Raw genomic sequence first — 22,254 nt, 5'->3', positions numbered from 1 at the left:
GACACCTGGAGACTCCTGGAGACACCACCTGGAGACTCCTGGAGACACCTGGAGACTCCTGGAGACACCACCTGGAGACACCTGGAGACTCCTGGAGACACCTGGACACACCTGGAGACACCTGGACACACCTGGAGACACCTGGACACACCTGGAGACACCTGTCCCAAACAGGTGCTGCTGATCTGAGCGCAGAAACAAACTCTCAGGTAGAAATGAGATCAAACACACCTGAGAGTCCAGGTTGTGATTTATTTTCAGTCCAACTGGGCACTGAACCTGGTCGAGGCTGTTCAGAACCAGGAGGGGGAGCGTCCTCAGAGGCTGCTGAAACTCAGAACCGGGTCGATGTTGTTGGATTTGAATGTTTTCTCGTGTTCCACCTCTTCGCCGGGTCGTCTGACCAGAACCTTTAGACTAACATCGGGCTTTATCAGCAGAACCGGCTCCTGTCGGGAGTGGGCCGACGGTTCTGTGGCCCGGGTCACATGACATCAGCTGAGCCATGCTGGCTCTCACACGTTGCTGGGCGCAGCTGATTGGTCGGCTCAGGCTGTTGTGTCATCGGAGCAGGTGTGTGTGCCAGATTAACTTCATCCTCATTACGGCGGATTACACTCTGACCTCCAGCCCGGCTTTCAGCAGAACTCTCCGGGTTTAGACGGCCCAACAGCTGTGATCGATCCATATTGATCACCGCCTCTCTGACTCTGGTCTGCTTATCCACAGCAGCAGAACCCATCAGAACTCCTGATCCAGCCCTCGTTTGTTTAAGGAGTCGTCAGGAATAGTTCTGAGCAGCTTTAAAGTGAATCTCTGGTCTGAGCTCCTTGTTGTTGCTGCGTTATATTTATCCGCCATGATGAGGGTTCCCCAGATGAACGTCACGTTCTCTGGCAGAAGGAACCGGACCCATCTGTTGGGCCCATGTTCCAAAGATGGTTCCCACAGAATAAAAGGCCTTTGGGTGTCTTTGTGCTGCTGTACATAAATGTTGGGCCAGAACCTCAGAACCTGAGAGCAGAAGCGTGTGAGTGAAGGGATAAAAAGGTTAAAGGTCAGAGGTTATGGCCTGCCTGGCCCAGAGGACCGAGGCACCTGTCCTGGCCCGGCTGTGGGGGGGTCCATCTGTGGGTGATGCTCCTGAGGCATCGTGTTAAATCAGTGTTCTGAGCCGTCACCATGACGACACATGGGCTGAAGCGCGCCGTTGTCTCGACAACAGTTGGCCATTATCTTGCCCCCCCCCCCCCGAGACGCTCTGCCACACAAACAAAGAAACCCAGACGCTGACCTCAGATCAGCTGAAACTCGCCTCGGTCGGATCACCATGACCCTCACCTGAGTGCCACCCTGCTGGGTTCAGAAGGTTCTGAAGGTTCTGAAGGTCAGCGGCAGGAGGGGGGGGCGCTGGGTCGGTGTTCTGACCTCACGGTCTAACCTTTCACAAAGCACCCGACCAGTTTAAACCAGTTTAAAGCAGTCTAAACCGGTTTAAAGCAGTTTAAACCAGTTTAAACCAGTTTAACAGCTGCTCCGGGCCGAACACAGAACCCAGAAAATAAAAGAAAATAAAGTTCTTCTTCAGGGCGTCCAGGTGTGGCACCGACCCGTTTGGATCGAGTGTTTGAGCGGGAAAAGTTTCAGATCCACCAACCAGTGAGACCTCAGAGGGTTCAAAGGTGAACACACCCGAGGACAGGTGGCGCCCTCCTGTGGTGACTTTAGGTAGGCCGCGCTCATTAATGTTCATCAGCCAATCAGAGAGCAGGAAAGCTGACAGCTGAGGTCAGGCCCTCCTCTTCCTCCTCCTCCTCCTCTGACCCCTCCTCTTCCTCCTCTTCCTCCTCCTCTGACCCCTCCTCTTCCTCTTCCTCCTCTTCCTCCTCTTCCTCCTCCTCTGACCCCTCCTCTTCCTCTTCCTCCTCTTCCTCCTCTTCCTCCTCCTCCTCCTCCTCTGACCCCTCCTCTTCCTCTTCCTCCTCCTCCTCTGAGCCCTCCTCTTCCTCCTCCTCCTCTTCCTCTTCCTCCTCTGACCCCTCCTCTTCCTCTTCCTCCTCCTCCTCCTCCTCCCCCTCTTCCTCCTCTTCCTCCTCCTCCTCCTCCTCTGAGCCCTCCTCTTCCTCCTCCTCCTCCTCCTCTGACCCCTCCTCTTCCTCCTCCTCCTCCTCCTCTGAGCCCTCCTCCTCTTCCTCTTCCTCCTCCTCTGACCCCTCCTCTTCCTCCTCCTCCTCCTCCTCTTCCTCCTCCTCCTCTGACCCCTCCTCTTCCTCCTCCTCCTCTTCCTCTTCCTCCTCCTCTGACCCCTCCTCTTCCTCCTCCTCCTCCTCCTCTTCCTCTTCCTCCTCCTCTGACCCCTCCTCTTCCTCCTCCTCCTCCTCCTCCTCCTCTGACCCCTCCTCTTCCTCCTCCTCCTCCTCCTCTGAGCTGCGTGGGGCGTTCAGGGCTCCTTAAAGCTGCAGGGAATCTGCAGTTCTAGTTAAACTTGCTGTGCGGGGATCAGCTGGGAGCCGATGGGGTTTCAGAGCAGAGTGCTGAGGGGAGGAGGAGATGTGGCTGTGGTGAGGTGCTCCTGTTTGGAGGAGGAGGTGAGGATCTCCTTCAGGAGCAGTGGGGCCGAGCGGCGGTTCGGACGGATCTTTGTGCGCCGCTGGTTCGGTGAGTTTCTGCAGGTTTGACACAGATGGTGAGAAACCTTCTGCCTGATGTGAACTCAGTTCGTTACTGAGCTGAAATCTGAGGTTCTGTGGTTTAAACCGCCTGATTCATCAGAACCTTCTGTCCTGTGTCTGGGTTCTGGTGTGGTTCTGTTCATGTGAGTGCTGTAGCTCTGAGTGTTTGAATGTAAACCCTGAGCTGTGACTGGTCCTCAGCGTCTCTTATCAGGCCCGTGGAGGCGCTCCCTTCCTGTGGGTCAATGAATGCCTCGCTGGCAGGAAGCCAGGCAGCCAACGGGCCGAGGGGAGCGTTGGAAGCTGTTTTCATTCAAACACTCCCTCCTCCTCCACATGTTTCTGTGGTTCTGCCTCAGAGGAGGTCGGAAACCGAGTCATCAGGAAACGGCTTTCAAACAGAGAGCAGAAAAATACGGACCAATCAGGACGCAGATGGCGGGCTGTCTGCAGACCTTTGAAGGGAAGCCTGAGCGGGTTGCTTTTGAAGTCTCTGAACCAGCTCCCAGAGGAAAGCTGTTAAAGCTTTTATTTACACAGAAACCATCTCTGAACTGTAGGAAAAGCTGCTGATTCTAGATTCTATAAACTTTTCTCTCAGATTCTGCTTTAGTTTCTGAAGTTCAGAATAAAATCTGTTGAATAAAACCAGTTGAATTATTACAGCTACAGTTGAATTAAACTTTCCACCTGCTGACACTGAGAGTTTCTCTTAAATCTGTGCGTTTCTGGTGGATCTGTGTGAACACTACATTACCCATGATGCTCTGCTGCAGGACGTCTGTGAACCTCTCACCTGTTTTCTGTCTCAGGTGGACCCTCAGTATCTCTGCTCTTCAGAGTTTTGTCTGAGCTCAAAGAGGACTGCGGTACGTTCGCCGGCGCCGACCCAAACCAGCGGCAGCCGCTCACAGATTTGTACGAAAGTGAATCTGATCAGAAGAATCAAGTTAATGATCCGATGAGAGCAGTGATTGATGACGGTTTATCTGAATGATCTATAGGAAGCCTGCTGATTGGATGGTGATGTCATCATGTGGATTCAAGGGGGCATTTTCCACAGTTTGACTAATCTTTATTTAAAATGTTCTACAGTTTGACAATAAATCAGAGAAAAGATGCAGGAAAAACACTAAAAAAGCTCGTCAGGAGAAGAAGAAACCTCTTCTTCTTCAGACAGAGTAAACCTCCAGAGAATCCTTGTGTTTCTAGGTTTTTCCTCATTGATCCCATTGATTAGTGGCTTTGGTCTGAAGGTCCTGATTGGCTGCTCTCAGATGGTTCTGATTAGTGACTTTGGTCTGAAGGTCCTGATTGGCTGCTCTCAGATGGTTCTGATTAGTGGCTTTGGTCTGAAGGTCCTGATTGGCTGCTCTCAGATGGTTCTGATTGGTGACTTTGGTCTGAAGGTCCTGATTGGCTGCTCTCAGATGGTTCTGATTAGTGACTTTGGTCTGAAGGTCCTGATTGGCTGCTCTCAGGTGGTTCTGATTAGTGACTTTGGTCTGAAGGGTCCTGATTGGCTGCTCTCAGATGGTTCTGATTGGTGACTTTGGTCTGAAGGTCCTGATTGGCTGCTCTCAGATGGTTCTGATTGGTGACTTTGGTCTGAAGGTCCTGATTGGCTGCTCTCAGATGGTTCTGATTGGTGACTTTGGTCTGAAGGTCCTGATTGGCTGCTCTCAGATGGTTCTGATTAGTGACTTTGGTCTGAAGGTCCTGATTGGCTGCTCTCAGATGGTTCTGATTAGTGGCTTTGGTCTGAAGGTCCTGATTGGCTGCTCTCAGATGGTTCTGATTGGTGACTTTGGTCTGCAGGTCCTGATTGGCTGCTCTCAGATGGTTCTGATTAGTGGCTTTGGTCTGAAGGTCCTGATTGGCTGCTCTCAGATGGTTCTGATTTTGATCACTCGGCAGGTGTGTGTTTGCCCTCCTCTGAGTTTTCTCTCTCAGATGATCTGCTCGGTCCATCTGGAACATTTCAGATGTTCTGGGTACAAACTGGATCTGAACTTATTTTAATTTATTACTTTAAATTTTGTTTGATTTCTGTTGAACGTCGGAAAACAAAAATAAAACCATAACAGAGAGTTTTGGGGGCACTGATTCAGCAGTGATGTCATTACTCTGCCCCCCCCAGAGTCCCCACGCCTGTCCATCGCCTCCATCAGCAGTGATGAGCGCGCCCCGTCAGCCACGCCCTCCGACTCCTCTGACCTGCCGTCGTCGGGCCAGCGCCCGGTCAGCCTGATCTCCACGCTGTCCTCGGGCTCTGGATCCTCCAGAGACGACAACCTCGCCCCCCCTCAGCTGTCTGCGGGATCCTCCGACATCGACCTGAACCAGAACCTGACCCCCCCCGGGGGCACCGCAGACGGGCAGCGGTCAAGCCCCCAGCCAGACAGGAAGGGGCGGAGCTTCATTCATAACAAGAACAACAACAACAAAGCGTGGACGGCGAACCGGGCCTCGACCCTCCGGCAGCAGGCGTCCCCCTTCATCAGTGGCAGCATGGCGCCGAACCCTCAGCTGACCTACCTGGACCGGGTCATCATGGAGATCATTGAGACGGAGAGGATGTACGTCAGAGACCTGCGCATGATCGTAGAGGTGAGTCAGCGAAGGCTTCGTCACTCTGCGGGTCAATGAATTAGAAGACTCAGGTCGGACTTGGAGGACTAGGGTCAGACTTGGAGGACTTGGGTCAGACTTAGAGGACTCAGGTCGGACTTAGAGGACTCAGGTCGGACTTAGAGGACTCAGGTCGGACTTAGAGGACTCAGGTCGGACTTGGAGGACTAGGGTCAGACTTGGAGGACTTGGGTCAGACTTAGAGGACTCAGGTCGGACTTAGAGGACTCAGGTCGGACTTAGAGGACTCAGGTCGGACTTAGAGGACTCAGGTCGGACTTGGAGGACTAGGGTCAGACTTGGAGGACTTGGGTCAGACTTAGAGGACTCGGGTCAGACTTGGAGGACTAGGGTCAGACTTGGAGGACTCGGGTCGGACTTGGAGGACTAGGGTCAGACTTGGAGGACTCAGGTCGGACTTAGAGGACTCAGGTCGGACTTAGAGGACTCGGGTCGGACTTGGAGGACTCGGGTCGGACTTGGAGGACTAGGGTCAGACTTGGAGGACTTGGGTCAGACTTAGAGGACTCAGGTCGGACTTGGAGGACTCGGGTCGGACTTGGAGGACTCGGGTCGGACTTGGAGGACTAGGGTCAGACTTGGAGGACTTGGGTCAGACTTAGAGGACTCAGGTCGGACTTGGAGGACTAGGGTCAGACTTAGAGGACTCAGGTCAGACTTGGAGGACTCGGGTAAGACTAGAGGACTCAGGTCAGACTAGAGGACTCAGGTCGGACTTGGAGGACTAGGGTCAGACTTAGAGGACTCAGGTCAGACTTGGAGGACTCGGGTCAGACTTAGAGGACTCAGGTCGGACTTAGAGGACTCAGGTCAGACTAGAGGACTCAGGTCGGACTTAGAGGACTCAGGTCGGACTTAGAGGACTCAGGTCGGACTTGGAGGACTCAGGTCAGACTAGAGGACTCAGGTCGGACTTAGAGGACTCAGGTCGGACTTAGAGGACTCAGGTCAGACTAGAGGACTCAGGTCGGACTTGGAGGACTAGGGTCAGACTTAGAGGACTCAGGTCGGACTTGGAGGACTCGGGTCAGACTAGAGGACTCAGGTCAGACTAGAGGACTCAGGTTGGACTTGGAGGACTAGGGTCAGACTAGAGGACTCAGGTCGGACTTGGAGGACTAGGGTCAGACTTAGAGGACTCAGGTCAGACTTGGAGGACTCGGGTCAGACTAGAGGACTCAGGTCGGACTTGGAGGACTCGGGTCAGACTAGAGGACTCAGGTCGGACTTGGAGGACTAGGGTCAGACTTAGAGGACTCAGGTCAGACTTAGAGGACTAGGGTCGGACTTAGAGGACTCAGGTCAGACTTAGAGGACTAGGGTCGGACTTGGAGGACTAGGGTCAGACTAGAGGACTAGGGTCGGACTTAACGGACCCGGGTCAGACTTGGAGAACTCAGGTCAGACTTGGAGGACTCGGGTCAGACTAGAGGACTAGGGTCGGACTTAGAGGACTCAGGTCAGACTTAGAGGACTAGGGTCGGACTTAAAGGACTCGGGTCAGACTAGAGGACTAGGGTCGGACTTAAAGGACTCGGGTCAGACTTAGAGGACTCAGGTTAGACTTAGAGGACTAGGGTCAGACTTGGAGGACTAGGGTCAGACTTTGAGGACTTGGTCTGACTTGAGACCATAACCCAGAACCAGAAACCTTGACCCTTCAACAGAAATGTATAAATTGTGAAGTCATTTTCAGTGTCCTGTCTGTCCTTGGTCCTGCAGGATTATCTGTCTCACATCATTGATCAGGCTGATCTGTCGATCCGTCCTGAGCAGGTCTGTGCTCTCTTTGGAAACATCGAGGACATCTACGAGTTCAACAGGTGAGAAACAACAGCTTTCCTCAGCCTTTTGAGGAGGTTTGTTTTTCACGGTGATGTGTTTCCTGTTCACAGCGAGCTGCTGCAGGATCTCGACATGTGTGACAACGACCCCGTCGCTGTCGCCAGGTGCTTCGTCATGAAGGTGACAGGGAACTTTAATGATGTCATCAAGAATTATTTAGATCAAAGTGTCTCTGGTCAAAGTGTGAAAATGTTATTTTGTTTCAGAGTGAATACTTTGAGATCTACACGCAGTACTGCACTAACTACCCAAAGTGAGTGCTGACAGGCTGCTGATCCACCATGTTTGATTCATTCTGGTTATAACATCTCAGAAAAGCACCTGTTACCTGTTCACACCTGTTATCCACCTGTTCACACCTGTTATCCACCTGTTCACACCTGTTTTCTATTTGTTCACACCTGTTATCCACCTGTCCACACCTGTTTTCCATTTGTTCACACCTGTTCACACCTGTTATCCACCTGTCCACACCTGTTTTCCATTTGTTCACACCTGTTCACACCTGTTATCCACCTGTTCGCACCTGTTATCCATTTGTTCACACCTGTTATCCACCCGTTCACACCTGTTATCCACCTGTTCACACCTGTTTTCCATTTGTTCACACCTGTTATCCACCTGTTCACACCTGTTTTCCACCTGTTCACACCTGTTATCCACCTGTTCACACCTGTTATCCACCTGTTCACACCTGTTATCCACTTGTTCACACCTGTTATCCACCTGTTCGCACCTGTTATCCACCTGTTCGCACCTGTTATCCATTTGTTCACACCTGTTATCCACCTGTTCACACCTGTTTTCCATTTGTTCACACCTGTTATCCACCTGTTCACACCTGTTTTCCACCTGTTCACACCTGTTATCCACCTGTTCACACCTGTTATCCACTTGTTCACACCTGTTATCCACTTGTTCACACCTGTTATCCACCTGTTCACACCTGTTTTCCATTTGTTCACACCTGTTATCCACCTGTTCACACCTGTTATCCACCTGTTCGCACCTGTTATCCATTTGTTCACACCTGTTTCCCACCTTTTCACACCTGTAATCCACCTGTTCACACCTGTTATCCACTTGTTCACACCTGTTATCCACCTGTTCGCACCTGTTATCCACCTGTTCACACCTGTAATCCACCTGTTCACATCTGTTATCCACCTGTTCGCACCTGTTATCCATTTGTTCACACCTGTTATCCACCTGTTCACACCTGTAATCCACCTGTTCACACCTGTTATCCACCTGTTCGCACCTGTTATCCATTTGTTCACACCTGTTTCCCACCTTTTCACACCTGTAATCCACCTGTTCACACCTGTTATCCATTTGTTCACACCTGTAATCCACCTGTTCGCACCTGTTATCCATTTGTTCACACCTGTTTTCTATTTGTTCACACCTGTTTTCCACCGGTTCGCACCTGTTATCCACTTGTTCACACCTGTTATCCATCTGTTCACATCTGTTATCCACCTGTTCACACCTGTTTTCCATTTGTTCACACCTGTTATCCACCTGTTCACATCTGTTATTCACTTGTTCACACCTGTTATCCACCTGTTCACACCTGTTATCCACTTGTTCACACCTGTTATCCACCTGTTCACACCTGTTTTCCATTTGTTCACACCTGTTCACACCTGTTTTCTATTTGTTCACACCTGTTATCCACCTGTTCACACCTGTTATCCACTTGTTCACACCTGTTATCCATCTGTTCACACCTGTTATCCACCTTTTCACAACTGTTTTCTATTTGTTCACACCTGTTATCCACCCGTTCACACCTGTTATCCACCTGTTCACACCTGTTTTCCATTTGTTCACACCTTTTATCCACCTGTTCACACCTGTTATCCACCTGTTCACACCTGTTTTCTATTTGTTCACACCTGTTATCCACCTGTTCACACCTGTTATCCACCTATTCACACCTGTTATCCACCTGTCCACACCTGTTATCCACCTGTTCACACCTGTTATCCATTTGTTCACACCTGTTATCCACCTCTTCACACCTGTTATCCACCTGTTCACACCTGTTTTCCATTTGTTCACACTTGTTATCCACCTGTTCGCACCTGTTATCCACCTGTTCACACCTGTTATCCATCTGTTCACACCTGTTATCCACCTGTTCGCACCTGTTATCCACCTGTTCACACCTGTTATCCATCTGTTCACACCTGTTATCCATCTGTTCACACCTGTTATCCACCTGTGCACACCTGTTTTCTATTTGTTCACACCTGTTATCCACCTGTTCACACCTGTTATCCACCTGTTCACACCTGTTTTCTATTTGTTCACACCTGTTATCCACCTGTCCACACCTGTTATCCACTTGTTCACACCTGTTATCCACCTGTTCACACCTGTTATCCATCTGTTCACACCTGTTATCCACCTGTTCACACCTGTTATCCATTTGTTCACACCTGTTATCCACCTGTTCACACCTGTTATCCATCTGTTCACACCTGTTTTCTATTTGTTCACACCTGTTATCCACCTGTTCACACCTGTTTTCCATTTGTTCACACCTGTTATCCACCTGTTCACACCTGTTATCCACTTGTTCACACCTGTTATCAACCTGTTCACACCTGTTTTCCATTTGTTCACACCTGTTATCCACCTGTTCACACCTGTTTTCTATTTGTTCACACCTGTTATCCACCTGTTCACACCTGTTATCCACTTGTTCACACCTGTTATCCATCTGTTCACACCTGTTATCCACCTTTTCACAACTGTTTTCTATTTGTTCACACCTGTTATCCACCCGTTCACACCTGTTATCCACCTGTTCACACCTGTTTTCCATTTGTTCACACCTTTTATCCACCTGTTCACACCTGTTATCCACCTGTTCACACCTGTTTTCTATTTGTTCACACCTGTTATCCACCTGTTCACACCTGTTATCCACCTATTCACACCTGTTATCCACCTGTCCACACCTGTTATCCACCTGTTCACACCTGTTATCCATTTGTTCACACCTGTTTTCTATTTGTTCACACCTTTTATCCATCTGTTCACACCTGTTATCCACCTGTTCACACCTGTTTTCCATTTGTTCACACCTGTTATCCACCTTTTCACACCTGTTATCCACCTGTTCACACCTGTTTTCCACCTTTTCACACCTGTTATCCACCTGTTCACACCTGTTTTCCACCTTTTCACACCTGTTATCCACCTGTTCACACCTGTTATCCACCTGTTCGCACCTGTTATCCACCTGTTCGCACCTGTTTTCCACCTGTTCGCACCTGTTATCCACCTGTTTTCCATCTGTTTTCCACCTGTTCACACCTGTTATCCACCTGTTCACACCTGTTATCCATCTGTTCACACCTGTTTTCCACCTTTTCACACCTGTTATCCACCTGTTCACACCTGTTATCCACCTGTTCGCACCTGTTACCCACCTGTTCACACCTGTTAACCACCTGTTCACACCTGTTATCCACCTGTTCACACCTGTTATCCACCTGTTCACACCTGTTTTCCACCTGTTCACACCTGTTTTCCACCTTTTCACACCAGTTATCCACCTGTCCACACCTTTATTTTATCTGTTTTCCACTTTTTCACAACAACTTTGTCCTATGTTAACCTTTTACCACCTGTTTGTTTAATAGTCACACCCATCTCTTGCTCATATTACCTGTTTTGACACCTGTTTACACCAGTATTCCCTCTCATACCTGTGCATACCTTGTTGCAGCTCGGTGGCGGCGCTGACAGAGTGCATGAGAAATAAATCTCTGGCGAAGTTTTTCCGGGAACGTCAGGCATCGATGAAGCGCTCACTGCCTCTGGGTTCATACCTGCTCAAACCTGTTCAGAGGATTCTCAAATACCACCTGCTGCTTCAGGTACCAACTCACCTGATGTCATTTCCTCAGAGCTGTCACACATTAAAAAGATAAGATCAACTTTAGTTGATCTCAGTGGGCAGGTTTCCTCTTATTTTGTTCTTTCCTCTGATGAAGAAGAAGAAACAGAAAGATCAGACAAACTAACCACCTGTCCACAGTTCATGTTCCTGCCAAAGATGAGTCAGTTTTCTGATGTGTGACATCACGTTTTCACTGCTTCAATGCTTTGTGTTGCTGTTGTTCAGGAGATTGCAAAGCACTTTGACCCGGAGGAGGAGGGTTATGAGGTGGTGGAGGAGGCCATCTACACCATGACTGGTGTGGCCTGGTACATCAACGACATGAAGAGGAAACACGAGCATGCCGTCAGACTGCAGGTCACTTGCAGCACACTGCCTTTATGTATACATCTGTGAGCTCCAGATGATGTAATATCTTTAAAGTAAAGCTCTTTCAGTGACATCATCATTACCAGTCACGGTTAAAGCAGCAGCAGTAGCTCATCTTCATCAGTCTTCCAGCTCATAAAATGTTCCTTCAAAGTGTTCTTGGCAAGGTAACAACCTGATGTAACCAGAAGAGTTTTTATTAACCAAATGACACCTGGAACACACCTGTAGAGTTTGTAGGGGGGTTCAGATTATCAGCCACATGAAATCCAGCAGCTGATAAGAGTCTGAATCTTTGTCTCCTCAGGAGGTCCAGTCGTTGCTGCTCAACTGGAAAGGTCCAGACCTCACCACCTACGGGGAACTGGTTCTGGAGGGAACCTTCAAGGTTCGTCGGGCAAAAAACGAGAGGACGCTCTTCCTGTTCGACCGCATGCTGCTGATCACCAAGCGGCGTGGAGAGCACTACGTCTACAAGACGCACATCTCTGTGAGCAACAAACAAACAAACAAACAAACAAACAAACAAAGCGGTGTAACCAGCAGCTGTGGTGCTGATGCTTCTTCTGTGTTTTCAGTGCTCCACTCTGATGCTGATCGAGAGCGCCAAAGACTCTCTGAGCTTCAGCGTCACGCACTACAAACAACCCAAACAGCCTCACACCGTCCAGGTGAGTTGAGCCACACCTGCCCACGCTCCACTTGGCTCCAAGTGATGATGTCAGGAGTAGATTTTCTATAAAAGCTCTTCAGTCGGTCTGAACACATTTATTTCTGCCTCTGTGCACATAAACTCCCTTCCTCCATGTTTCCCAGGATGTGTAAAAGGTCGGTTTTCTCAGCATCTAAGTTAAATAAGTTGATGAAGTTAAATAAGTTAAACTTCAGCCTGAACTGTGAGAAGTCCTGTAACTTTCATGGTGATCTGTGGATCTAATCATAGACATCAGTTAATGGATCCATCATTTTGTGTTTCAGGCGAAGACGGTGGAAGAAAAGAAGCTGTGGGCGCATCACATCAAACGCATCATTCTGGAAAATCACCAGGCCGTCATCCCACAGAAGGTCAGAGACCACTGACACAAGTGCATACACCAGTCTGTCTGTAGACCAGTCTGTACACCGGTCTGTACACCGGTCTGTACACCGGTCTATACACCAGTCTGTAGACCAGTCTGTGGACCAGTCTGTACACCGGTCTGTAGACCGGTCTGTGGACCGGTCTGTGGACCAGTCTGTGGACCAGTCTGTAGACCAGTCTATACACCAGTCTATACACCAGTCTATACACCAGTCTATACACCAGTCTATACACCAGTCTATACACCAGTCTATACACCAGTCTATACACCAGTCTATACACCAGTCTGTCTGTAGACCAGTCTGTAGACCAGTCTGTGGACCGGTCTGTAGACCAGTCCATACTGGGGTTCATTAAATCGATCTGGAAGAAGCTTCTGTTTGTGTGTTTCAGGCCAAAGAGGCCATCCTGGAGATGGATTCTATTTGTGAGTAAAAGTTGTTTCTTGTTTTTCTTGTTGTTGTTGTTGTTGTTGTTGTTGTTGTTCAGAAGTACATTGTGACTCTGTTGGCGTTGTCTTCCTGCAGACCCCCCCCGGTATCGTTACAGTCCCGAGCGTCTGAAGAAAGCTCTGTCTGAAGAGTTTCCCCGGGACGCTCGTCAGGGCCGCAGACAGTCGGGTAATCTCTGTCTTTAACCTGATTATTGGTTATTGATCCCACTGATTTTCATGAATCTAACTGTTTGATTGCGTTTGCTCTGCAGAACCAACCAAACAAATCCTGAGGAGCAGCAAAGGTAAAAGGTTGTCCTGTAGAGTGGTTTCTATCTGTGAACTGGACTCTGAACCCTGAGCTCACTCAGCTGCTCCTTCTGTCAACATCAGAACTCTTTTATTGATCTTCTGTGTTTGCTCTGTTTTTAACTTGCTGTCTGTGTTTGTCCAATCACGTCGGCCGCTGCTCTTCCTCTGCTGCTGGACTCTCAGCGCCTCTACAGGTAAGAAAAACTGGTTGCGCTTCGATGTTTCGTGGCTCTGATCATGAACAGTCAGGTGTGTGGTTGAGCAGCAGCATGTTAGTCGTAGAGCAGCAGGATGAGCAGTGTGTGACGCCCCACAGCACTCGAACAGCGAGGGCGTGTCACAGGGCGACCAGCGCTCGCTGCAGCCCGCCGTCAGCAGCAGCACACTGGGATCCGACAGCCCCGTCCACGAGGAGGAAGAAGAGGAGGAGCTCTGCGGCAGGAAGGACTCGCTGGAGCACCTGGTGTGCAGTGAAGTAGAGGAGGAGGAAGAGGCGGGGCCGTTGAACGAGTTTCTGCTGGAGGACGAGCAGGTAGAAGACTTTGCCACCTCCGTGCTGGCCGCCATCTCCTGCTGGCAGTACACGGTCTTCCTTTCCTCTGCGGGGATGGTGAGGCGTTCGGCTTCATCGCCACGCTCCACGCCTAACATGCTAAATGGAAAACAGCAGCTGCCGTGGAGCTTACAGTAACTGCTGCGGGGCTTTGTGTGCAGGACTAACAGCAGCATGTCGGGCTCAGCAGACGGCCTCGTGACCACGGCTAAAGATGCCAAATTCCTCCATAGACACAAACATCCCAGCAGTGTTGGATTCATGGGGCAGAATCAAGTTCTTATGTTTTCTGTCGTCACTGAGATCATCTCCAGGTTGAACTGACCCCCCCATAATGTTTGGAACAGTCCCCCCCCCATAATGTTTGGAACAGTCCCCAATAATGTTTGGAACAGACCCCCCCCATAATGTTTGGAACAGTCCCCAATAATGTTTGGAACAGACCCCCCAATAATGTTTGGAACAGTCCCCCCCCATAATGTTTGGAACAGTCCCCCCCAATAATGTTTGGAACAGTCCCCCCCAATAATGTTTGGAACAGACCCCCCCAATAATGTTTGGAACTGACCCCCCCATAATGTTTGGAACAGACCCCCCCATAATGTTTGGAACAGTCCCCATAATGTTTGGAACTGACCCCCCCATAATGTTTGGAACAGTCCCCCCCCCATAATGTTTGGAACAGTCCCCAATAATGTTTGGAACAGACCCCCCCCATAATGTTTGGAACAGTCCCCAATAATGTTTGGAACAGACCCCCCCCATAATGTTTGGAATAGACCCCCCAATAATGTTTGGAACAGTCCCCCCCATAATGTTTGGAACAGTCCCCCCCAATAATGTTTGGAACAGACCCCCCAATAATGTTTGGGACAGACCCCCATAATGTTTGAAACAGACCCCCCCATAATGTTTGGGACAGACCCCCCCCCCCCCCATAATGTTTGGAACAGACCCCCCCCCCCATAATGTTTGGAACAGACCCAATAATGTTTGGAACAGACCCAATAATGTTTGGAACAGTCCCCAATAATGTTTGGAACAGACCCCCCCCATAATGTTTGGAATAGACCCCCCAATAATGTTTGGAACAGTCCCCCCCATAATGTTTGGAACAGTCCCCCCCAATAATGTTTGGAACAGACCCCCATAATGTTTGAAACAGACCCCCCCATAATGTTTGGGACAGACCCCCCCCCCCCCATAATGTTTGGAACAGACCCCCCCCCCCATAATGTTTGGAACAGACCCAATAATGTTTGGAACAGACCCCATAATGTTTGGAACAGACCCCATAATGTTTGGGACAGACCCCCCCATAATGTTATTATGACCCCCACAGTTACACATGAATTCTGTCCCAGGAAATCACAACAGATAAAAAAGACTTGTGTCCATGAGGAAAGCGGCTAAAAGGCTAAAAGGCTAAAAGGCTAAAACGACAGTGGAGTCCACTCCAGGTTCCGGTGGCTTTAGGCGGGTCGGTTAGCTCAGCACAAAGACCAGAACCAGAACACCGCCAGCCTTCGGTAACATTCTGCTCTAAAGAAGACAGAAACTCATTGAGGTTTAACTATCCGCTCTGACCTCACACAGCGTCTCTGACTGGTGGCTTCCTGGTTAGCGTACATGTGGAGTTCCTCAGGGTGAGGTCCTGGAGCCTCTGAGGTTTTACTGGTTATTGATCTGGTTATTGATCTTTGTGCTAAGCTAGGCTAACCTCTGCACTGGACTCACAGAGGAAACACCGAGTCTGGATAAGCCAAACAAAAACTGTTTCTTGAATGGATCAAAAAGACTTTCTGCATTGTTTTTGAGGCTTTGATCTGTTGCTCTGCTGCTGAGTGTTTGCAGGTTGGGTTTGAACCAGAAGTTTGCTGCTGCTGCTGCTGCCTTTTAGCTTTTTGTTGCATTATTTTTGGCTTGTTCTGTGTGGCTGATCATCGATCATCACTGAACTCTTGTTCATGTCTGTATTAAAGGGCCAGTTCACTCAGTAGAATCTTTGCAAAGACGCTGTCCAGAAAAAACAGGACTTAGAGTCTTTGAAAGTTCTTTGAATGAAATGACCCTTTAATGCATTAACAGTTTTACAGAGAGCAACATAGTTTATTATATATATATATACACATAACATATTGTTGTTCTACTTATTGAAGGAGGCAGAGAGAGGAGGCATCTCCACAAACAAAGAAAATGGATGTCTTTCTGAAGAAGAGTCCGGTGGAACAGAATCAACACCTGAACAGGTTAACAATACCTCTTTGGACCATGTTTAATGATCTGAAGTCCAGACCCAGAGTCCTGAACCAGAGTCCAGACCCAGAGTCCAGACCCAGAGTCCTGACCCAGAGTCCTGAACCAGAGTCCTGATCCAGAGTCCTGATCCAGAGTCCTGATCCAGAGTCCTGAACCAGTTTTGTGTCGACACAGAACAGACAACTTAGCAAAGAAGACGTTTTAAACTGGATCTTTAGGCACTTTGTCACAAAGACACATCATTTGTTCCCATTTCTTTAGCTGCATCTATGAAAAACAGCAAAGAAAACACAGTTTGACAGACAGAAAATAGGATTTCTGCAGCAACAAGGTGATTCCCAAAGAGCTATTAGCTGAAAACTTGGCATATCTCAGCATGGTGTGCAGTGTGTCCTTAAAACATTTGAGGAAACTGGACAAGTGGAGGACAAAAGAAGAAGTGTCAGGCCTAAAAAACTATCTCCAGCAGATGAACAGGATCTGAAAGTGATGTCCTTAAGAAAGAGGAAAAAATCCAGCTGTGACCTGACAGGACCTGAGAGATGCATCTGGACCTTCAGCTGATCCATCTACTGTTGGCCCAAGCCTCATCAGAAATGGTCTCCATGGAAGGGTGGCTGTCAAGAAGCCGTTCTTAAGGAAGGGAAACAGGGAGAAAAGGCTGAGCTGTGCCAAATGACACAAGAAGTGGACTGAAAATCAGTGGCAACAGGTCTTATGGAGGGATGAATCCTCCCCAGAGCCCGGACCTCAACATTATTGAAGCAGTGTGGGATCATCTTGTTGTTTCTGCCTCAGATTCTGTGTTTATGTTCATATTTGATCATGTTTAACTGCAGCTGTTTCCTGTTTTTATGGAAACATGTAAAGAAATGAGGGCTGATCAGGACTTTGGATCAGTTCTGTACAACAAGTTTGTTTCTGGTCCAGGCCTCTGTGGACCAGAAGCAGCTGTTCATGTTTTGGCTCTTTGGTGTTTTTCGTCTCTAATTCTTGTATTTTTTTAGAACTCTGCAGATAAGCAGCCACAAGAGAACACATCAGAACAGACAGAGGATCCTGAACCAGAACTGAGCTCTGATCTGGGTCCTTCTGGGATCCCTGCATCTCCACCGAAGTCAGAGGATCTGAAACCGGATGAAGATCCAGAGCCTGTGGAGGAACCGACCTCTGCCACCCCTGATTCAGATGCAAAGACGCTGAGCAGTGGGGAATCCTCAGAGGAAGAGGAAGATGAGCGGGTAGCAGCAGGGAAGGAGTGCAAGTCTCCCAGCATCCTCCCGTCCTCTGTCCTGGACCAGGCCAGCGCCATCGCTCAGCACTTCACCAACAGCATCAAACGAGGCAGCGTGGCTCAGGACGACGCCCGTTCCCTCGGCTGTCCTTCGCCCCGGTTACCCAGTAGGACCGGCAGCAGCCTCAGCCTCGGCGCCGAGTCAGCTGACCGAGCTCCGCAGCTCAACAGCGTCTCCTCAGAACCTCCTGAGACCTTCACTGGGACAGACTTAACTCTGCTGTCTTCTCGGGACGACAGCATCTTTGATCCAGACCGAAGTATCCGGCGGAGGCGGGACTCCACCCTGTCGAAGCAGGACCAGCTGCTCATCGGGAAAATTAAGAGTTACTACGAGAACGCTGGGAATCAGGACACCACCTTCAACCTCCAGCGCAGGGAGAGTCTGACGTACATCCCGACTGGGCTGGTCAGGAGCTCAGTCAGCCGATTCGACAGCATCCCGAAGGATGACCCGGTCCAGACAAGCCAACCAGGCTTGCCCACGTCCCCCAGTCTGGATGCCCCCTCAGCGGATTCAGCTCTGTCTACAGAGACCGGGGGTAACTTGGTGTCCAGCCACTCCTTGGACTCTCTGAAGTCTGATCAGTTCAGCACAGATTCAGGTGAACACCACTGGTTCGGGTCCCAAAGTGCGCATGATAATCTGTCTGAGGATGAGGAGTTCAGACCTTCATCTGAAATGATTAAGGTCTGGAAGGCGATGGAGCAACAAATCAGCAGATCCCAGAGTGAAGTCAGCGATCCATCCAGAGAGGCTCTGAGACCCCCCAGTGTCTCTAACCCAACCAAGACCCGTTGCCCAGAGAGTGAAGTATCTGATCTCAGCACCATCGCAGAAGAAACTTGGAGTCCTTCGCCCCTCAGGGCCAAAGACCAAACCAAACCGGTGAACCAAACAGGAAGCCTGAGGAATGCCCGGAGGGTGTTCGGGGAGGAGGCCGTGGTCCTCAGAGCCACGGTTCCTCGAGTAGCCCAGCTGAGGGCGGAGGCAGGGGGGGGGAGACCCAGTGAGGACTCAGACCAGCTGGATGATGTGGACATGGCCAAGAGCAAAGTCCTCCATCTGGCCCGTCAGTACAGCCAGCGGATCAAAACCACCAAACCTGTGGTCCGACAGCGAAGTCAGGGCCTCCTGATTGGCAAGAAGAGTTTGGCCTGTGTGGTGGAGGAGAAGGAGACTTCAGGTAAGACTTTTCCATTCTGTCCCGACCTTTCTCCAAAAAACAACTTCTGTTTATTGTCTTGGACAAATATTGGCTAATTTCTGTTGAAATCTCACCAGAACTACCCCGCTAGCACAAGCACACCATCATAACAATGATGGTAATAACTTGAGTTCATGTAGCGCCTTTCAGAGAACCCAAGGTTGCTGTATAAGTGTCGAATGAACAGCTAAACAACTAATTGTTTTAAGGTCTTACCGGCAGATTTTAAAGCGTCTATGTTCATGTTTCTGTATTTATCAGACGCTTTTATCCAAAGCGACTTACAAATGAAGATATAACAGCTTTATAAAAAGCTAACAATAAGCTCCATAGAAGGAACCCAGGAGTCGGACTCTGTCAGAGGGGACAGAGTAGAGATAGGGTGCAGGCATAGAAGGAAGAGCAGAAAGATAAAGTGCAGAGATAGAGGGGGTAGGGAAGTACAAGGTAAGTGCTGGGATAGGAGATGCTCTCTGAAGAGCTGGGTTTTCAGGAGCTTCTTGAAGATAGACAGGGACGCCCCTGTTCTGGTAGCGCTCGGTAGGTCATTCCACCATCGTGGGACGACACATGAACAGAGTTTGGATCGTCTTAGGCGTGGTGTAGGAGCTGTAGGGGTTTGCAGAGCTCATGGCTGGTATTGATGGAGCTGGAATGTGAGGGTCCAAATCAGGCTTCCTGAGGGTGGGAATGATGGAGGCGATTTTAAAGCTGGGGGGTGCTGTACCAGATGAAAGGGAAGAGTTAATTCTGTTTGTTGAAGGGTTTGAAGGCTTTCATAACTGTTGTGGGCGTCGGCTCCAGGGAGCGGATTAGTCTTTGGTAACCAACAAGTGGAGCGTCCAGAGAAGGAAGATCATCAGGATCATATTTTCCTCGATTAATCCATGGAATAGTCGATATAAAACTTGATTACCTACATAATAATTTCCCTAAATATCGCAGGCTTTTTTCATGGAGGGGGGGGGGGGGGGTAGCAGCTGCTGAGCAGACAGACGGAAACAGAGCCTCAAGCAAACACTCGCTGTGTGAAAACTGTATGGATTCTTAAACTGAGGAGCAGAATCTGGTTGTGGACACAGATGTATTTTCTTTTATCTACTGTGTTTTATATAGTTTTTATGGCAGGTTTTAGAGACCCTTCAGCTCCAGATATGAAGAGAAAACTGGGAGTGGATTGGAGTTTGGGCGGGTGCATTTTGGGATGATTTGGAAGAAAACTGTGACCCACCCAGTCACACTGGGTGAAAGAGGACCAAAATACCTACATTTTGACGTATAAACTGTACAAGAGAGGAGAATTTGTGAATATAAGAACAATTACTGCTCTCTAACCTGAACATTCTGTAAAAACATCTAAATAATCCTAAAGCTAAACTGTGAGAAACCATAAAAGAAAGTCCAGCTTCCTGAAACATCATTCAGAGTTCAGTCTGTCTGAGCTGCAGGACTCCAAAGAGAACTGAGGTTTTCACTGGTTCCAGATGAATCCAGTTTGTTTAAATTCCTAATTGGCTGCTTTGTGACTGAATGAATGAGTCTGAGGAGTTAAACTGACGTTTGTTCCATCCTCTGCAGGTAAACCAAGCCTGACTCTGCCGCTGGTTCTGGACCAGGCCGCCTCTCTGCCTCTGACTCCTGTGGACCAGGTCTGGTCTCCCGGCGCCAGCCGCCCCCCCACTCGCAGCCCCCTCAGCCCCCCCACTCACACTGAGGGTTTCAACTGGCCCGACGTCCGTGAACTCCGCTCCAAGTACTCGGACGGCAGCGGCTCCCAGAAGAGCCCGGTGAGCCGGAGCTGCTCCATCCCGGAGCAGGAGTTCGACGGCGGCCTGAGGAGGCACTCCAGTGGCTCCTCCCACCTCCTGGCTGACGGAGCCTCCGGCGCGGCTGCTCCATCCAACGCTCCCGGCGGCCCGGCCTCCGGTCAGGACGATTGCAGCAAACGGCTCCTTAGAGCCAACTCTCTGGACCCTCGACTGAGCGGCGCTCAGTTGTCTGATCTGCAGAGGCTCCAGGAGCAGGCCGCTCACGGAGACTACGGCGGTTGCTACGGCGGTTACTACGTGGCAGCCGAGGCGCCGCGACCAAACGACCCGGAACACAAGATCATCGTCATGGAGAAGCTTCCAGAGCCTGAAAAGACACACAAAGAACCCAAAGAGGACGACGATGACAGCTATGTCCAGATCCGCTCCCCAACCAGCCGGGAGAAGATCTCCATCATGGCGGTGATCGACCGCTGCCGGGCCTATCGGGAGTCCGAGGAGTATAAACAAAGAGATGAGGCCAAAGCGAGGCCTCCGGAGCCGGACAGGACCGACCAGGACGAGTCCCAGAAAACAAGACCGAGGACGGAGAGCGGCCAGAAGAACTTAGTGAAAAATCTGAGGGAGAAGTTCCAGAACCGCAGCTGAACATCGGGTCAGAAGTGAAAGTCCGGCACATTCTGCGATCAATAAGAGAAATCCTCTTTTTCTGATCATGTGACGTAATAATTCATCCCAGACTGTGAAAGACGGATCTGTTGGGAGTGTAAATATGTTAAAAGGCACCTTTTTGTACAGGTTGGTTTCCACGTTAAGACCGGTCCGGTCTGTTGACTAACCACTAAACCTGAGCTCAGCAGTCCTGTCCAGAACCAGAACCAGAACCAGAACCAGAACCAGAACCAGGCCTCACAGTCAGACCAGAACTCAAACACAAGGTGGCGCCGTGCACAGCCTGGGTTTGTGCTAGGAAACGTGCTCATGTGGATCCTCGGGTTTTTAGGTCACCCCACACCTGTGTGGGGGGCGGGGCCTCAGCGGGGGGGGGTAATTAATTTGAAAAAGTTTGTTTCCTCACAGCAGAGTTAATCAGGAGCTGTTTTATTTATTACATATTCATGTATGTGTTTTCATTTTGTGCCTTTTGGACATTTTAATAAGTTTAAGTCAGGTCCTCTTCTCTGAGTCGAACACTGTGACAGTCGGGCTGCTTCCTTCTTCATATTTACTGGATCTCATGTAAATAGAAACGTGCACGTGCGTGCATGTGAGTTATCTCATTAAAACTACACGAGAACAACAGTGTGTGATGACTGTATTCCTGTGTGCTGTATGTGATGATGATGATGATGATGATGATGCCAACAACACAGAGTAATGGAAATAAAGAGAAGAAACAAAGAGGTCTGCTTCTGCTTCTCTATCATATATCAGTATTTTTATATATGTGTGTATCCGTATAATATTTCGTGTCTTTTGCAAAGGAGCCTACCTATCATACATAACATATCACATACCAGAATATTCTGTTCCTGTTAAGCCTACTATGAAAATTAAAATACCATGTGTCCGGTATCATGCCAACATGTATGACGTTTGGAGAAAAAACCCGTGAAAAATCCGTTCTGTATTCAGTTCAGTTCTGACTGATTAGACAGATTCCAGACAGATTCCACTGAGAGGAGCGGGTGACCGGTCCAAGATGGCGGCCCCGCGGCTCGGCAGCGCCAGCAGCGGTGGATGCGGCGTCTTTTCTTTATGTCCGTGGTTTTTCACTCATTTTCTGAGAGGAGCGTCTTAAAGCCAGAGCCTGCAGTCACATGAAAACAAGTCCCGTGGTTTCTTATCAGAGCCGCGTGCACGGACACGCTCACGCACAGGGATGGTA

The 22,254-nt window shown here is 49.5% G+C and overlaps 2 protein-coding genes across 2 annotated transcripts in view; both read left to right on the top strand.

The window, feature by feature from the left end:
- The window catches only part of LOC140266915 (pleckstrin homology domain-containing family G member 3-like), a 35,131-nt gene extending 13,368 nt beyond the window's left edge, over nt 1-21,763 (top strand). Inside the window, exons 3-18 of the mRNA XM_072362050.1 lie at nt 4,813-5,282; nt 7,047-7,147; nt 7,220-7,289; nt 7,376-7,422; nt 10,915-11,065; nt 11,314-11,445; nt 11,765-11,947; nt 12,036-12,128; nt 12,436-12,522; nt 12,932-12,965; nt 13,066-13,158; nt 13,244-13,276; nt 13,467-13,477; nt 15,996-16,085; nt 17,103-18,576; nt 20,176-21,763. Coding sequence (XP_072218151.1) covers nt 4,813-5,282; nt 7,047-7,147; nt 7,220-7,289; nt 7,376-7,422; nt 10,915-11,065; nt 11,314-11,445; nt 11,765-11,947; nt 12,036-12,128; nt 12,436-12,522; nt 12,932-12,965; nt 13,066-13,158; nt 13,244-13,276; nt 13,467-13,477; nt 15,996-16,085; nt 17,103-18,576; nt 20,176-21,014 — 3,908 coding nt within the window. The 3' untranslated portion in view covers nt 21,015-21,763. The remainder of the gene's footprint in view (nt 1-4,812; nt 5,283-7,046; nt 7,148-7,219; nt 7,290-7,375; nt 7,423-10,914; nt 11,066-11,313; nt 11,446-11,764; nt 11,948-12,035; nt 12,129-12,435; nt 12,523-12,931; nt 12,966-13,065; nt 13,159-13,243; nt 13,277-13,466; nt 13,478-15,995; nt 16,086-17,102; nt 18,577-20,175) is intronic.
- On the top strand, nt 1,183-2,539 carry LOC140267548 (uncharacterized). The gene is made up of 2 exons (XM_072362867.1): nt 1,183-1,224; nt 1,765-2,539. Exons 1-2 carry the CDS (start codon nt 1,183-1,185, stop codon nt 2,452-2,454), a joined length of 732 nt encoding a protein of 243 aa, XP_072218968.1. The 3' UTR covers nt 2,455-2,539.
- Nucleotides 21,764-22,254: the final 491 nt, after the last annotated feature.

Source organism: Leuresthes tenuis, unplaced genomic scaffold (genome assembly GCF_036924035.1).
Source record: "Leuresthes tenuis unplaced genomic scaffold, fLeuTen1.0.hap1 SCAF_13, whole genome shotgun sequence".
Classification (NCBI taxonomy): Eukaryota; Metazoa; Chordata; class Actinopteri; order Atheriniformes; family Atherinopsidae; genus Leuresthes; species Leuresthes tenuis.
The sequence above is the reverse complement of the archived record's forward strand: the minus strand, read 5'-3'. Positions and strand labels throughout refer to the sequence as shown.